Source organism: Astyanax mexicanus, chromosome 4 (genome assembly GCF_023375975.1).
Source record: "Astyanax mexicanus isolate ESR-SI-001 chromosome 4, AstMex3_surface, whole genome shotgun sequence".
In the NCBI taxonomy this organism is placed as follows: domain Eukaryota; kingdom Metazoa; phylum Chordata; class Actinopteri; order Characiformes; family Acestrorhamphidae; genus Astyanax; species Astyanax mexicanus.
The window spans coordinates 50,260,428-50,279,248 of NC_064411.1; the positions used below are offsets into that span (position 1 = coordinate 50,260,428).

Genomic DNA, 18,821 nt, shown 5'->3' on the forward strand with positions numbered 1-18,821 from the left:
ACTAAAGTCCTTATATGTGGACATAATTTTTCTCAGAAACTACATCATGTAAAAAGACAATTCTTTGTCTTTCTTTTTACACTAATCAGGTACCAATTAGCCCAAATAACTAACAAAAAAATAAATAAATACAAAATACATGCCATGCAAGAGCTCAGGTTATAGGAGTTTAATGTGATCCAACATCCTCCTCACCTCTCCTCATTAGGTTCACATAAAGGATTGATTCCAGCACACCCTGGCATGTTGAAGTGAGTATTGGCTATCATGACACCTCCAACTTTGTAGCCTTTGCTATCGTAATGACAGGAAAAGTATATTCGAAATGTGTGACTCGAAATGTGCAAATCTGTGTGTTACTTGCCATTTCCTTTTAAGAGCCAAGTGCATTCTGACTTTGGCAGATTGCTATTTTAATGGCGCAGCTACCTACAGCACTGTTATTATCTTTTGTAATCTGTTTATTTTTTTATGTGAAAGGTAGCAAAGTTCCAAACTGGCACACGCTATTATTAATGTGGTCCAACATCCTCCTCACCTCTCCTCATTAGGTCCAGACAAGGGATTGATTCCAGCAAACCCTGGCATGTTGATGTGATCTTTGATGATCATGACATCTCCAACTTTGTAGTCCTGGTTCAGTCCGCCCGCAGCATTCGTCAAGATGACCGTCTTGACGCCCATCAGCTTAAAGATGCGCATGGGCATGGTGATCTAATAAAAAAAAAGATACAGCCATTATATTAAAGATTTACTGTCTAAAATTCTACCTTTATGACACATATATTATACATATACTGACATAGGCTGGTCCTATTTTAGTGATCTATAGGTGAGCCATAAACAGTGCACAACCATGCAGCTTGATTTAGGAAGTGTCAGTGTGTCTTTGCTATCGTAACGCAATAAATAGCAATAGATAGCAATAAACGTCAGTTGTATTCGATCAGTGGTAAACCTGTGTTTTCCGTTGCCAAGATAGCAATATGCCAGAAATGTACCAGAACACAACTCATTTTTAGACCACCACACCAATCAGCACAAATATTTCTACAAGCACTGCTGCTATTTACATAACACAGGCAGATGTCGTGAAAATAGACTGTTAGTGGGGTGTTAGATAGCAATCAGTACTGCGACACGCCTTGTGCAGTGTGAAAAATAGGTTCTCAATGCCCCAATTCACAGTACGTATGTGTGTTTACTGCCACAGAAAGGTTAAATGCATAGAAAGCCTTTCCTGGACAGTAGAGATGTATCATTGCTCTTTGTTCTCCTAATAAGAAATCATATCACGTTCCAGTGCCTGAATATCTTCTAGGTTAGGTGTTACAGTATAATAAAGATGGAGGCTATGTGGCAAGTCCTGGTATCCAACACAAACACTGTATCAGTGAATGCTGTGTCAGTGATTAGGGGCTCTGTATGGGTGTATGTGTGATGCAACGGTCTTTTTAGGTGTAGTTTAGACAGATAAAACTAGCAATAAACTCTGGTAGTTTTGAGTCGATGCAGTTGCTCTAAAAAAAAAAAAAAAATATATATATATATATATATATATATATAGCTCTGGAAAAAAAATAGAGATCACTTAAAAATTATGAGTTTGTTTGATTTTACCAAATTAAAAACCTCTGGACTATAATCAAGAGGAAGATGGATGATCACAAGCCATCAAACCAAGCTAAACTGCTTTTTGCACCTGGCCTGACATAAATTTATCCAAAATCAGTGTGTAAGACTGGTGAAGGAAAACATGCCAAGATGCATGAAAACTGTAATTAAAAGCCAGTGTTATTTTTTATTTGCATTATTTGAGGTCTGAAACCGCTGAATCTTTTTTGTTATTTCAGCCATTTCTCATTTTCTGCAAATAAATGCTCTAAATGACAATATTTTTATTTGAAAAAATTTGGGAGAAATGTTGTCTGTAGTTTATAGAATGAAACGATAATGTTAATTTTACTAAAACATATACATATAAATAGCAAAAATCGGAGAAACTTTCAGAACTGAAGTATAAATAAATATATATATATATATATATATATATATATATATATATATATATATATATATATATATATATATATATATATATATATATATATATATATATATATTATTTATTTATTTATTTATTTTTTTTTTTATCATACACTAAGCAATACTATTTAGTAATTCCATTATAAGCAATGCAAACTGGCTAAGTGGTTTCTGAGTAATACCATCAGGGAAAAAAGTCCTGGAACCTCTGCTAGTTTTGCAGAGTTTAGGTAGTTAGAAAGAAGCATTGGCAAAAATTCACCTTTTGGATGGGATATCCTTCATACAGGTGGAACCTTCCCTGCATGCAAACACACGGCTTTCCTTTAAGAGTGCCAAACACCAACCGGCCAGCATGACCATGCACTAAAGGACACACAGCACAGCAACAGGTTAGAGCAGTGACATAACTAAAACACACAAACAGGTTTGACAAGTGAGTATTAATGGTTGTTGCAATTTATGAGTTAATCAAAGGTTACAATCTGTTATATACTGAGGTGTGAATGAATGAAGGAAGCTTAACAATCACGTTTTACACACTACTGTTTACACGCTGCACTCATCCACACACACAGAGTGAGAAGCGGCAGCCAATCATGAACAGCAAACCGTATTTTTAGCACTATAAGGCACCCTTAAAATCCTTTTATTTTCCCAAAAATTGTCAGTGCCTTTTATAATCCGGTACACCTTATGTATAAATTTTACCAGTCAGGTATTAAGGAGCAGTATAGCCACTCCGCTGAATTACAGAGTTATAAGGGAGTTTCAGTTTAGTTCTCCAGCACTGAGACTGGAGCAGTATTAGCATTAGCCACTAACCATGCTAAGTGCTAGCTCTTTTGCCGTTCAGAAGTGAGTATTATCAGCCTGTAGCCTGCTTCTAACCTTGACTAGCACTTCTGGAGCAGCATTAGCATTATCTACTAAACACACTAAGCGCTAGCTCTTTTACCATTCAGAGGTGAGTATTCTCTGACTGTAGCCTAGCAAGCTAGCTGAGGCTAGCCATATTATTATTACCCAGCTAGCCAATCTTGTCAGATAAATATTATCAGAAAAACCACAAGCTAGCTAAACCCGGTTCTCTGGCTATGACTTAATTAACCCTGAACTGGTTATTTTCTTGGTTTAACGTGAAAACGAGTAAAGGGATAACAATAGTCAAGCCATAGCTCTTTATAGTAGCCTGCTTACCTAGCTAGCTAATAGCATTAATAGCACTAGTCTATTGAGGTTTTAAAATATGTCACTAAGCAAATGAGTCATTTAACCAATCACAATGTGTTCTACTGTGTTCTATGAGCAACCTGACCAATCACAGCTCCATTTGAGGGCTTTGATCGGACACAATAAAAGTAGGGACAGTAGGGATACAGTAGTATAGTAGAATAAATTAATCTTGATGTGTTTCATCAAGGAATGGCTTAGGATGAAACACACCTGTATAAGTTGTGAGATGTTATCTTGTGAGTTTGAACCAGTGTTCACCAAATGGCGAGATGGTTTATAGTGCATTTAACATTCTCATATCATGCAGGTCAGTTTTGCATTCTTTGGATTCAGTTGCGACATGGCTTGTCAAAGTCATGAGAAGTCATGAGAATATTAGCTCCTGTCCCATGACTTGTGGCATGTCAGTGTTATCCAACAAGTGTACAAGATTTTAAACCAAATAATGCAAGAAGTGTCACACTGATATTGATTGTTCAACAGGAAAGGCATATCGCAACTTCAAAATGTAGCAATACTTAAAACCACAGCTTTACAACAACACACCCCGCCCACTACATCCGTATCCACGTCCAAACAAGGCCTTATGTATGTTCTATAAAGCTTCACAAGCTCTGCCAGTCTCACCTGTGCTCTTGGGGAAGTTGGGGATATCGCCGTAGTTGAAAATCTTCTGATCCTTCAGCATGTCAGCCAAGCCCCCCAGGCCTGAGCCGCACACGATGCCCACAAGGGGGCGCACTGGAGCCTGATCCAGGAGCCAGTCAGCGGTCGCCTTGCACTCCTCATAGCCGTACCTGAAGCACAGCAAGACAGAGAGAGAGAGAGAGAGAGAGAGAATGTAAACAGAGCTTACCAAACTGTGGCGTAACCTCCAGTAAGCAGACAGACTGTAAGAACTGTGTGCGTCATGGGAAAAAAAGACAGACAGTTGTGAACGAGGGTGTTTCATCACACGGCAGAATAAAATAGTGTTTGTTTGAGTCAAAAGAAAGCCAGAGAGCCTGAGCTCTGTGTCCTTCCTTTCCTGTGAGACAACTGTTCAGTCAGACTTAAAAAACAAAAGGTCAAGGTGAATTTTTAAACACATTTGATTAGGGGTGTGCCATATCGTATCTTACGCAATAATATCGCCAACATTTTTGAATAAGCGCTCTCATTTCCTGTTATATATCTACTAGAGACAGATTATATCTGTGCAGTATCCTTTATTTTACTTTAATCCTGGATATATGGAGATATTTGGAGTGCATTATTAGTATGAAATTTTGGATCATTGACTTACACAGTTAGGGGGTGTGCCATATCTTATTGAATGAAATAAAAAAAATAATTTTAATTTTGTTGCAGTAGTGTATTCTTAAAACATATATTTTTTTATTCTGTGTTTTGTCATATCGCCAAGATTATAGTTATCGCAAAAAAATACCATTAAATATGGTATTGAAGTATGCATAACAGTTCATCAAGATGAAGATCTCAGCGGATGACTTGGGAATAATCACAGCTATGAGTATGAGTTGTGAGGTGTTATCTTGTGAGTGAGGCTGAACAGGGTCCGACGTGCTCATGGCAAGGTGATGTAAATTATATAGTGAGTCAAGCAAGCCCTGATAGTGGGAGTGCCAGTTAGATGGAAAATTAAATTTCTGAAAATTTACAAGCATTTAACATTCACTAATTCACAGTGTTATGTGTGTACATGGAAATACTGCATGCCATAGAAGGCTAATATAGTTGGTGGTAATGATCGTGACTCATATCCATATTCAATGCAGACTCATTACTGCAACACAATGAATATTGGCCCATATGGCCCTAAAATATACACAATATTTCATGCTTACCATATTTAGTAATTTTGGCAATATTATTTAAATCCATATGATATGGCACACCCCTACAGGAGACCACATACACAAACATCCCACAGATCAATGCAGCGTTGTTTAGCTTCCATGGAACATGACACTGGCTTAGGTCCCATGACATTTGCCATATCAATGTAGTTATTTTATGTAATATACTTTGTTCATATGGAACTGCTATACACATTTAACTACATTTAACCACTGTGGTCAACTATTCTAGTCTAGAGTTATCTTCTGCTTTTTATGTACACTCTGTCTCTCACACATATTCACACACACAGACACACACACACACACACACACACACACACACACCCACAGGCAAAAACACACACACACACCCACAGGCAAAAACACACACACACACACACATACACACACACACACAAACACGTGATTGCCATAATCACTCCTAACGTCACAGAGGGTAATCAGTATTTTAGCTCATGTCGTATCATTTACTGTAAACATTGGTCTCATATCATGGGAAAATAAAGCTAACAGTGCTTGCATTCCTCTTCTGCTGAATCATGCTTATAAATACTCTTATTAAACAAATATTTGGCTGGCTATCCATGAGACATATTAAAACTCAGAAATGCTTATATTATTACAATATTAACAAGAGTTTTGTTGTTATTATTATGTATGTTTGTGGCATATTGGCTAACCTTAAAGAAAATGATAATAGATTAACAGACAGATAAAAAGACAGACAGACAGATAAAAAAAACAGGCAGACAGATGTAGAAATACTGTGCTGATGCAATATTTAATTTATGTGGAAATAGTGGACCATTTTTAAAGATTTTATTTAAGATTTCATGTCAGCTCATCTCTTTTCCTGCAGGGATAATGTATTCTACACCAGAGGTCTTCCAGTGGTCTGAGATGCTGATGAGAATCTCCCCCCAGAGATTTCCAGAGGAACATGGTGTAAATCACGTCCCAGCCACAGCTATGTCACACACAGCCTCCAGAATCTCCACAGCCAGTTCTACATCTTGCAGTATTGCCATAATGATAAGTTTATTACTGTAGTAATAAACTAATGTATATGTAATGTAATATGTAATATGTGAAAGTATGCACACTATTTTCACACAAATTACATATTGCATCAGCAAAGTATTTCTACATCTGTCTGTATATATATATATATATATATATACTGTAACATTTTACTAATGTTGACAAGATATACATATATACACACAATTACGTCTTTCTCCTTATGTAACAGGCCTAATGTATATCTTACATAACACACTAGGGGTGGTCTTAAATGCTGATGAGTAAGGTGAAGCCCCATCCCTCTCCAAACAGAGGTTCCCACAGAAACATGGTGGAAATCACGTCCCATTCACAGCTACATCACTCATGGCAACAGCGCTCCCAGTGTGACGCACTGTACTCGTTAAAACCAGTTTACAGCAATTATTTAAACTACACCTTACGTTATTTTCATAACAAACTGCTAGTTTATTACTGTAGTATTAATTTAAAATTAAATAAATGACCAAAAAAATCCAAATTACTATTGATTCACTTGCTAATGCACCAACACAATCACATGTTTCTTCTTATGTAACCGATCTATAGGGACAGACAAGTGGATTACTGTAATACAGTATATAGTATATATATGTGCTGTATGAGGAGAAATCATTACTCAGCCCTATAGAAACCTTTAACTTATAAAACAGACTACACACCCTGGTATAACTTTATAATGTCAGCAAACTGAAGCAGTGCGAATGCCAGCATTGCTTGGTCCTTTTCCTTTACCATACAATAAATACACCTGCCAGGAAGGGCAAGGTAATTTGAATAGCACCTTTTAAACAAAGACATAGTTCAAAGTGATGGAAAAACTCAATGCAGACAAGTTTAAATGAAGGTTTTAAGAAACTATAATGAAAAAAATAAGAAGTAATGCAAGTCAAAAGTACAAAACAAATCGAATTACCTTTAAAACAGAGAAAATGCAATTAATAAAAGTAATAGTAGTAGTGCAGCCAGCATTACTTGGTTCTTTTCCAGTGTACACTAAATAATAAATATGTCAGCAAGTATCGGTTTGAAAAATTGACCATATTGGCCATTAATGATGATTCTAGAAAAAGGCTATAATCGGCTGATACTGATATTATTCCAGTATCATTGTGCAACTCTAATTACTGTATTACACACATACAGCTCTGGAAAAAAATAAGAGACCACTTATAATGATGTTTTCCTTGATTTTACAGAATTGAAAACCTCTATAATCAAGAGGAAGGTGGATGATCACAAACCATCAAACCAAGCTGAACTGCTTGAATTGTTGCACCAGGAGTGCAGGCATCAAGTTATCCAAAAGCAGTGTGTAAGACTGGTGGAGGAGAACGTGCCAAGATGCATGAAAACTGTAATTTAAAACCAGGGTTATTCCACCAAATATTGATTTTTTTCATTTTCTGCAAATAAATGCTCTAAATAAAAATATTTTTGTTTGGAATTTGGGAGAAATGTAGTCTGTGTTTGTGTAACATGCTATTCATAAAATAAAATAAATAATGCACACATTTGCATCAGTTTAAATAGTGAATCCCCAGTGATTTCCCCTTTTTCAGTGGGGCTAGCACTACTATTCAGTGGTCTGAGAGATGCTGATGAGTAAGGTGGAGCTCCCCCTCCCCCTTAAACAGAGGTTTCCAGTGAAACGTGGTGGAAATCATGTCCCTGCCACAGCTAGATCTACGTCACACGTGGTGGTGGTGGTGCTTGATGGCATCAGGTCTCCAAATGTGGACCACAAACAGCACTTAACTAAACCTGTTCAGATCATTATTACTAGCTAGTTAACCTAGTTACAGTAGCTACTGCCATAATGACTAGTATTACTGTAGTAGCCAGCTAATGAATTAATGTATAGTCTAAATATGACTAAATCAGAAATAATAATAATAAGAACATTTAATGTAATATAGGGAACAATTTAATTCCCATATTACATAAAGCCTCATCTAGCTAAACTATACATCATAGGCTACTAGAAAGCTGAGATGTTGCATCATCCAGCATCACTGGACACATGGTCCAGAGGAAACACCAGTATTTCATCACTTTTCAGCCTCTTGAGTCACATATTTGAGGAAAGAACACATGATACAGCTACATACAGGCCATTGATCAAGCAATTAAGATTTTATCTACATAGTAACTTAATCCTAGTTAGTTTATCTAGGCTAGCTATCACAAGATACAGTCATATACATTAAAAAGCTGCTCAGACTCACCCTGAAAGCGACTCTGGAAACATTGCAGGTCTAAATTAAAGCTGAAATCTCCAATAACAGAAGAAAGGAGGCTGCTGGATGATTAGCTGAGGGGTTAGAGAGGTAAAAGCAGCTGAACTTGAGCTGAGCCCGGTCTGTTTCCCTCGTTCCGCGGAGAAGAATGAGCGGAGTTTCCGAGTCTGGCGGAGAAATTTAAGTCACTTCCTCCTGCATCACATCAGCCGAGCGATTCTATTGGCTGAGGGCGCGGGCGTTGGTTAGGGGATGGATGCTGTGGGCATGTGTGTCATTGACGGTCATTCATGCATAATAATAATGTGTGTGTGTGCGTGTGTGTGTGTACAGTGTGTGTGTAAAGTTTGGACACATGGCCTTGTGACTGCACTTGGGGATACATTTTTAAAGCAGAGCATGCGGCCAAAAGATAGATAAGGAGCAAAAAAAAAATACAAATAAAAATATTCTATTGTAAGAAGATTGGCCCACCAAATCTGGGTATATCAAAAGCTCTAACGGCTGAGAAACCACTGCCCACTACTGATTTAGCTAGATATCACTATCACCAGCAGCACATATGGTCGTTTTAATTCACGTTATTATACAGTATCCAATTTTTAAACCTTACATGAAATTCTTATATGAGAAACCCTAGCAAAACAACAAGCCAACAAAAACACACACAAATATAACTTTTTCAATTAAAAAAATGTATATATTGGTCTAAGTGTGCTTCTTCATTTTTATTGATGAATGTGTGTTGTGTGTGTGTATTATTGTATTGGTATTTGTGTGGAAATTCAAATAATAATAATAATAAATAAATAAACAAATAAATAAATGATTATTATTATTATTTTTTTATTTTTTTTTTTATTTTTTTTTTTTTTATTATTACTATTTACAAACCAAAATATAAAACGTCACTTTTAACCACTTCAACATACGGGACACAACAGGGCAGTCGTTGCCTAGATACCGCAAAAAGAAAACATTTCGGTTCCAGTAGTGCTACTGAAAATAACTGAACTGTCACGAACGAGATGCACATTTAATACAGAGATTAATTCTCTTTTTTTCATTTTTACTCTCATTTTCACCTCGATTCGATTCTTATTAAGTAATAAGTATTAAGCACGATATGTGTAGCGTTGCCTAGAAACCACAAAAAGGCGGTTTCCACTGGACTCGCGAATCTGTCCGAGCGACGTCAGTGAAAGGAATCGGTTCAAACGAACCGATTCCTTCCGCTGTGGAATAATACCAAAGCATATAGCAGGCTTTAATAATTTTCCAACATTTTACTTATCTATAATCGATTATTATTCTACTATAACTTGTTTTACGTACAGCAGGGGTACGTGGCTACGTTGCCTAAACAATTACCAGAAAATGTGTTTTCTTCTGGACTCGTGAATCACTTGGAATGATTCAACTACACAGAATCAGTTCAAACGAGTCTATTCGCCGATCAATCGTTTCCCACGTTTTCCATTTGATTATTGATAGACAATTAGCTACGACAAAAATGCGGTTTACTCTGGACTCGTGAATAGGAACGAGCCATATCACTAAAAAACGATTCAGTTCAAACGAGTCGATTCCTCTGGGAGTGGAATAATGTTTAAAAAGTGAGCTCACTTCCTTCACGATCTCTACATAATAAAGTTCCCCGTTTTTGTGAATGTGAGGAAATAAAGGAATGCAGTGTGACCGTGTTCATCGCTGTAATTGCTGAAAATTATGTGGCAAGTGCAGAAAAGAACACGGCGTGGCTTCAGTACATAGTGTGCCCTTGTTTGGTATGACTCACAGAAGTCTGGGTGGTGTGTGTGTGTGTGTCAGAGAGAGAGAGAGAGAGAGAGAGAGAGAGAGAGAGAGAGAGAGATAGAGAGAGAGAGAGAGAGAGAGAATATATATACACATAGTATAATTTATTATAACAAATTTCTGATATTTTAATATACTAATTTATATTAGTCTCCACACACTTGTTTTTTTGTAAATTATCATTAATAACTAGAAAAGGCAAAGTTCGTGAACGAACTTTAAGTTGGCTTGTCAAATAGTTACTAAGTTGTGTAGTGTGTGTGTGGTGTGGAGTGTGTGGGGTGTGGAGTGGGTTGTGGAGTGTGTTTGGTGTGGTGTGTTTGGAATGTGGTGTGGAGTGTGGTGTATGTGTGGTGGAGTGTGGGGTGAGTTGTGTGTATCAGGTGTGGAGTGTGTGTGGTGTGGTGTGTAGAGAGTGTGGTGTGGTGTGTGGAGTATGTGTGGTGTGGAGTGTGTGTGGTGTGGTGTATGTGTGGTGGAGTGTGGGGTTTGTGTCAGGTGTGGAGTGTGTGTGGTGTGGGGTATGTGTGGTGTGAAGTGTGTGTGGGGTGGAGTGTGTATGGTGTGGGGTATGTGAGCTGTGGAGTGTGTGTGTGTTATGGAGAGTGTGGGGTATGTGTGGTGTGGGGTGTGAAGTGTGTGTGGTATGTGTGGGGGTGGAGTGTGTATGGTGTGGGGTATGTGAGCTGTGGAGTGTGTGTGTGGTATGGAGAGTGTGGGGTATGTGTGGTGTGGGGTGTGAAGTGTGTGGTATGTTTGGGGTGGAGTGTGCGTGGTGTGAGGTATGTGAGCTGTGGAGTGTGTGTGTGGTATGGAGTGTGTGGGGTGTGGGGTATGTGTGGTGTGAAGTGTGTGTGGTGTGGGGTATATGAGCTATCGAGTGTGTGTGTGGTTTAAAGTGTGTGTGGTGTGGGGTATGTGTGGTGTGGAATGTGTGGTGTTGTGTGAATTGTGTGTGGTATGTGTGGGGTGGAGTGTGTGTGGTGTGGGGTATGTGAGCTGTGGAGTGTGTGTGGTTTAAAGTGTGTGTGGTGTGGGGTTTGTGTGGTGTGGATTGTGTGTGGTGTGGGGTATGTGTGGTTTGAAGTGTGTGTGGTGTGGGGTATGTGTGGTGTGTGGGGTGGAGTGTGTTTGGTGTGGGGTATGTGTGGTGTGGAATGTGTGTAGGGTGTGGTGTGGAGTGTGTGTAGTGTGGGGTGTAGACTGTGTGTGGTGTGGGGTGTGTGTGGTGTGTAGTGTGTGTGGGGTGGAGTGTGTTTGGTGTGGGGTATGTGTGGTGTGGAATGTGTGTAGGGTGTGGTGTGGAGTGTGTGTAGTGTGGGGTGTAGACTGTGTGTGGTGTGGGGTGTGTTTGGTGTGGAGTGTGTTTGGTGTGGGGTATGTGTGGTGTGTAGTGTGTGTGGGGTGGAGTGTGTTTGGTGTGGGGTATGTGTGGTGTGGAATGTGTGTAGGGTGTGGTGTGGAGTGTGTGTAGTGTGGGGTGTAGACTGTGTGTGGTGTGGGGTGTGTTTGGTGTGGAGTGTGTTTGGTGTGGGGTATGTGTGGTGTGGAGTGTGTGGGGTGGAGTGTGTTTGGTGTGTGGTATGTGTGGTGTGGAATGTGTGTAGGGTGTGGTGTGGAGTGTGTGTAGTGTGGGGTGTAGACTGTGTGTGGTGTGGGGTGTGTGTGTGGTGTGGACTGTGGAGTTTGTGTGGTGTGGAGTATGTGTGGTGTGGAGTGAGTGTGGGGAGTGGACTGTGTGTCGTGTGGTGAGTGTGTGGAGTGTGTGTGGTGTGGGGTGTGAAGTGTGTGGTATGTGTGATGTGGAGTGTGTGTGGTGTGGGGTATGTGTGGTTTGAAGTGTGTGTGGTGTGGTGTATGTGTGGTGTGTGTGTGTGGTGTGTGTAGTGTGGTATTGGTTCTGGTGTGGGTTGTGTTCAGCAGTCTCTTCTCCATACAGATACAGTACTGAGGAGCAGGGCAGAGAGGGGGGCCGTGCGCAGGATCGGCTGGTGTGTGTGAGATGGCCAACATTCCGCCCATTCATTCCTATGGGGAAAGTTCGTACGATACTTTTACGAAAACCGTAAATCGTATCGGTGAGATCAGCATATCGTCTGAAACGTCTCTGCAAGTTCTGTATGTCTTGTGAATTTCGTGATTCTAGCTTGAAAATTGTGACTTTTACAGCAGTTTGAAAAAAGTGTGAATGGAAGTCTATGGGGAAAAAAGTGACTTTGACGGAACCGTGCTAGAACCCTGGTTCTCCGATCGCTTAGAAAAGCACAAGCAACTTAAGTGGCTATGGGTTCTACCATCCTGTGAAGTTTGGTGGTTCTAGCTCGAAAACTGTAGGAGGAGTAGCGTTGAGAAATTTTAGCGTAGAAGAATAATAATAATAAGAAGAATAAGAAGAACTATAAGTTGGCTTTGACAAGCCAACTTAATAATTGTTAACCCTGTAAATAACTCAAGTTCTATTGTGGTAATTGTATGTATGTAATTTTTATTTTACTTTTTTTTCTGTTGTATGCTTTGGTAACAGTGTTGCTTATTACGTTCATGCCAATAAAGCCATGTTGAATTGAACTGAACTGAGAGAGAGTGTGTGTGTGAGAGAGAGAACGAGAGAGAAGATGAGAGAGGGAGAGAGAGTGTGTGTGAGAGAGGGAGAGAGGACGAGAGATGGAATGAGAGAGTGAAAGACAGACAGAGAGGGGGAGAGAGGAAGAGAGAGGGAATGACAAGGAGAATGAGAATGAAAAAGGGGGTGAGAAAGGGAGAGAGAAAGAGAGTGTGTGTGAGAGAGAAAGAGGGAGAGAGAAAGAGAGAGACATAACAGAACATAGTGATTAGTTCCTCTTAAATAAACAGTTTAGGCAGTTCTCATCGCTTTCTTCCTGTGTGTAGTCTAGTGTGTGTGTGTGTGTGTTAAATGTGTGTTTATTTTAAAGGAACAGGTATGGGACAACATTTGACCTTGTCATGTCCTTTTTTAAGTGTGTGTGTGTGTGTGTGTGTGTGTAACGGGGGTATTTTGGCTAATACGTACAATATACAACTTTAAAACCACCATAGACTAAACACCACCCAATGATAATGCCCATGTGGCTTAAATGGTACCTATGTGAGATTATTGTAGGCTGTAGTAGTATTAGGCTTTTGGGGGGCCTGTCAACCCATCCCCCCTTATTTAACGTAAGGTACCACCATTTAAGACACATATTAGGGTACTTGGCAGTCTGTCAGCCTCCAATGTAAAGTAATCCTTCATTTGAAAGTACCATCATGTAAGGCAGATTACTTGGGGGTCCGTTAGCCCCTGCAGATCTTCCAATGTAAAAGTACCACCACTGAGGCCAGATACTAGGCTGCTTGAGGGGTCTATCAGCCCACCACCACTTCGAATGTAAAGTACCACCACTAAGGCAAGATATTAGGCTGCTCTCCCACCTCTTTAACTGAAGAGTACAACAAACAACATCTTAGGTCAGATATTAAGCTAAATGAATATCTGCCAGACCCCCTGAAATGTACCATGTATCATAATGTATGTATCATAGGCAAGATATTAGGCTACTTTCATTTTTTCAGCCCCTTGCATCCCTTACAATGTAAAGTACCACTATTTAGACAGGATATTACACTACTTGGGGGAGGGTCTGTCAACCTCATTCACCCAATTCAATTGAAAGTATCACCATATAGGCCAGATATTAGACTAAATAAATCTCTGCTAGACCCCCTGAAATGTATCATCACAGGCCAGAAATTGGGCAAATTGTGAGTCTTTTAGCCCCGCTGCACCCCTTCCAATGAAAAGTACCACCACTGAGGCCAGATATACTGCCCGCCCACACTAAAAACTGATTGGCTGTCTCACAGACTCTTTGAAGAGAACAGGCCAATCAAAACCCTCTCTGTTTTCTCTCTCCCTTCCCACACGCGATTAGAGAAAAAAAGTCTGTGGCCTGTGTGCGCGTTTGTGTGCAGTGCACTCTTGGGGCACTCGTTCTGAATTCCGGGAGATTATATGTGACTCGCGGGCATCAGGGAGCCACTACCGAAATGCGGGAGACTCCCGGAGCTTCAGGGAGACTTGGTTTGTCTGGCTAAACCCCCTGAAATTTACCATCATAGGCCAGATATTGGGCTATTTGGGTGCCTGTTAGCCCCCCTGTAAACCTTCCAATGAAAAGTACCACCTCTGAGGCCAGATATTAGGCTGCTTCCAGCCTAATGTACACCCATTTACAGACAAACCAAGTCTCCCTGAAGCTGTGGGAGTCTCCCGCATTTGGGTAGTGGCTCCCTGATGCCCGCGAGTCACATATAATCTCCCAGAATTCAGAACGAGCGCCCCAAACGCGCACACAGGCCACAGACTTTTTTTCTCTAATCGCGTGTGGGAATGAGAGAGAGAAAACAGAGAGGGTTCTGATTGGCCTGTTCTCTGCAAAGAGTCTGCAAGACAGCCAATCAGTTTTTAGTGTGGGTGGGCAATGTTTTTCCCCCCTCCCATTCAGTGAGAGAAAGCAGATCATGGCAGAGGCAGGGAAAGCAGAGGAAAAAGATAAAACTATCTTCATCAGTGACCTCCCTGAAATCAACTTTTGCAACTTGGGATGTCTGCATTTAGGCCAGATATTAAGCTACTTGTGCATCTGTCAGCCCCTTTCACCCATTTAAATTGAAAAATAACATAATTTAGGCCAGATATTAAGGCACTTGTGGATCTGTCACCCACCCTTTCATCCATTCATGTAAAGTACCAACATTTAGGTAAGATATTAAGCTACTTGGGGGGGTCTGTCACCCCTTCAAATTGAAAAGTACTGTCATTTAGGCCGGATATTAGGGCACTTGTGGGTCTGTCAGCCCCCTTACACCCCTTCCAATGTTAAGTACTATGGTTTAGGACAGGGGTCGGCAATTAAGTTTGGCCGCGGGCCAGATTTTTTCCAAGCCATTACATGGCGGGCCACAAGCACTTGGCGGGGGGGGGGGGGGGGGGGGGGGGGTGATTGGCGGGCGCGGTGGCGGGAGGGCGCTCTTAAAATGACAAGCAGACATTCAAGTGGGCTGATGTGGGTGAAATCTGTGGACTGACCATTGGGGGCACTATTAATGATATACCTGAATAAACGATATATGATATAACGAATAAAAAAAAAAAAAACAGAATAAAGAAGCTAGCAGTTATCTAACAGCCCGTGGCTCTATCAAAAAATCTTTAATAAATTTTTCTGTTTTGGAAAATTAAGTTTCTAAATAAAGAGCATTTTTGAGACGGACAGTCCGATTTTTTTTTTTCATTATAGTTCAACCTCACGGGCCAGATGTTTCTTGCTTGCGGGCCGCATCTGGCCCGCGGGCCGCCTATTGCCGACCTATGGTTTAGGATATTAAGCTACTTGTAGATCTGTCACCCCCTTTCACTCCATTCAAATGTAAAGTACCACAGTTTAGGTAGGATATTAAGCTACTTGTAGATCTGTCACCCCCTTTCACCCCCTCAAATTGAAAAGTACCACCATTTAGGCCAGATATTAGGGCACTTGTGGGTCTATCAGCCCCCTTACACCCCTTCCAATGTGAAGTACCACTATTTAGACTAGATATTAGGCTACTTGTGGATCTGTTACCCCCTTTCACCCCATTGAAATGTAAAGTACCACAGTTTAGGTAGGATATTAAGCTATATGTGGATCTGTCACCTCCCCTTCACCCCTTTAAATTGAAATGTTGTTACGGTTTAGTGGGGGAGGTGGACTCAAATGCAGAGTTATTTTATTTACTTATTTATTTTTATTTGCTTATTTATTAGTCTTATTATTTATTGGTAATATTATATTTGATATTACTGATGTGTCTGTATGTGTGTGCAGTTGGTTTGATGGTGTGCTTGAACCGGGGTTTAAACTCCCAACCTTTGTAACTGCAGACGGGTGTGCTACCACTGCACTACTTAGAGTGTGCGCAGTGGCTTTGGATGAGGGCCTTAAATGTGGCAGTGAAGAAAAAGGGCGGGAAAATCAAACAAAGGATCTGCTGCCACATGGCATGGCTCAAACAAAGGAAATTAAATCAAACTTTAAGAAACTTAAGAAAGACTTCTTGAAAATAGGCTTTTTTTGTGAGCCTTTGTTTCTTTTGAGATCTTTTTTTGTGGCTTCTTTCAATATTTCTTTTTTTTGTGAGCCTTTATTTCTTTTAAGATCTTTTCTTTTTTTGTGGCTTCTTTTAAGATCTCTTTTTTTGTGAGCCTTTGTTTCTTTTATGATCTCTCCTTTTTTGTGGCTTCTTTTAAGAGTTCTTTTCTTTCTAATCTTTTTCTTTTGTACCCACTGTTACCGGTCACCCCTCTACAAAGGTGTGATGGTGAACTGAGGTTTGGCTGGGGTTTTTAAGCTGTGTTCACAGCTGAGCCTGATTTGAACTAATTACCGCTGGGGATTCTGGGACTTGGAGTTTTTTGCCCCAGATCCACCAGCTCCTCCACCGCAGTGTCCAGGCCCTCTGCTGGTGGTTGGCGGCATATGCCGCTTTCTTACAAATGTACCGCCATTAAGGCCAGATATTAGGGTAATTGGGGGTTTGTCACCTCCATTCACTCTTTTATTTGAAAAAATACCATAATTTAAGGCAGATATAAGGCAACTTGGGGGTCTGTTAGTCCACTGAACCTCGTTAATTGAAAAGTATTGCCATTTAGACTAGGTTTTAGGCTACTTGGCAGACTGTCAATGTAAAGTCAGTTTCACTGCTGGGTTAAGAACAGTCCAGTAACTGAAAACATCCAACTGAGATTGGTCCTTTGGTTAGAGGTTGACCACTGATGACAGGCTAGTGGATGGCCAACACAAATCTCTTACATACTATAATCATGCTACCCACTTTAGAATGATACAAAATATGTTCAAATTTTTATGGACATCTAATTATTTAATATCTTAAGCTACACCACTGACATGCATTTTGCAAACTGCTAAGAGCAGGAAACACACTGAGATTGAAGTTGGATGTACTCTTTAGGTAGTGTAGTGTTTTTTAGCTTTCATGGAGCATGAGAAAAGACATGGACTGCAATACGAGGCCCTTTCCAGTGGCTTTTGGTATGTAAGGGTACAAGAGAAGTAATTAATACTAGTAATAACGTAGACATGTACAAAAACAATGTATTGATTCATGCCTCACCTCTTTATCTCTCTCTCTCCCTAATTAATGAATGCTGTGTCACTCTCTCTCTCTGTCGCTCTGTACCGCAGTCTTTATGCTGCTCACGGCCTCCACCGTCTTTTGTGAATGAGAGAACGTTCTGTCCGGCCTCTATAGGGCTCTCAGACCACCGGCAGAGGAAGTTCTGGAGCAGGGAACAGCGGGAGAGAGAGCGAGAGAGTTGCCTTGACACGTTGGCCGTGTCCGAATGGTTCGAAACTTCCTTGCTTCCGATCCTTTCTGCTTCCATTGAGTTTGCCTGATCTGGTAGCCATGCGGATAAACGTGCTCTGCCAACCTATTCACCGAAGCCATGGGCTACAGATCAGCCAAAACCCAAGAAAGGAAACGCACAAAGGAAGTAAATAATAAATGAAGAGATTGATGAGATAAATAAACAAGTAAACAAAGAAACTGAACTGGGCAGGATTTGTCACTGTAGTTTTTTTAAAGAGTTTACCGCGTTTTTAGCCTCAGAAACCTCAGAAATAAGCTGCACTTTGTAACTCAGTAAATGAGTGTTTTTCAAAGGCTTTAGCAGCTTTAACTATGATTTACAGACTCGTTATTCAGAACCCTGCTAAATAAAAAACAAGCATTTGCTTGTAACTGGTCTCTGATAGTCTAGGTTGGTCTTCTGGTTTGGTCTAAGTATGTCGTTAAAATGGAAGAAAAGCTGGTCATCCAGGTGAAAACATTTCCAGTGCTGGTAAGCTTTGTAGTTGGTTAACCAGCTGTTAACCAACATTGTGTAGGTTACATTGGATTTTGTTCATGCTGGTTGTCCAGCTTGCTGGTTATAGCTTAGCCAAGGTAAAACCAGCTTAATCATGATGGTCGACCAGCATGCTCAGGTTAAAGAAGAGGCATGTAGGTTTGGCATGTAGGCAGAAATGTTTGGTTATCTATACTTTACTGGAGTACTTGTTTTTTCTTATAATTTTATTTCTAATTTTTCCCATTTTCTCCCCAATTTACACAGCCAATTACCCAACCCACTCATTAGGACTCCCCCTATCACTAGTGATGCCCCAACACACCAGGAGGGTGAAGACTAGCACATGCTTCCTCCGATACATGTGAAGTCAGCCACCGCTTCTTTTCGAGCTGCTGCTGATGCAGCATTGCCGAGCAGCCAGCACGCTCAGAGTAATGCGCAGCAACTCGGTTCTGATACGTCAGCTCACAGACGCCCTGTGCTGCAGACATCACCATAGGAGTGATGTGGGGAGAGAGCGCCATCTACCCACCTGGAGGGAGCAGGGCCAATTTTGCTCCCTCTGAGCTGCATGAGCCGGGGTTCGAACCTGCGACCTCCCGCTCATAGTGGCAGCACTTTAGACCGCTGGACCACTCGGCTTGT

The 18,821-nt window shown here is 40.6% G+C and overlaps 1 protein-coding gene across 2 annotated transcripts in view; it reads right to left on the reverse strand.

Annotated features, from left to right (window-relative positions):
* pnp5b (purine nucleoside phosphorylase 5b) overlaps positions 1 to 18,821 on the reverse strand; it is a 34,152-nt gene that overhangs the window by 5,484 nt on the left and 9,847 nt on the right. Inside the window, exons 1-4 of one of the 2 annotated variants that reach the window (XM_022678896.2) lie at positions 8,435 to 8,646; positions 3,910 to 4,079; positions 2,309 to 2,412; positions 539 to 714 (exon numbers count right to left, since the gene is read on the reverse strand). In XM_022678896.2, the coding sequence (XP_022534617.1) occupies positions 539 to 714; positions 2,309 to 2,412; positions 3,910 to 4,079; positions 8,435 to 8,457 (473 nt within the window). In that variant the 5' untranslated portion in view covers positions 8,458 to 8,646. Of the gene's footprint in view, positions 1 to 538; positions 715 to 2,308; positions 2,413 to 3,909; positions 4,080 to 8,434; positions 8,647 to 18,821 lie in introns of those variants that run through there. The other variant, XM_049476613.1, reaches the window with a different exon arrangement.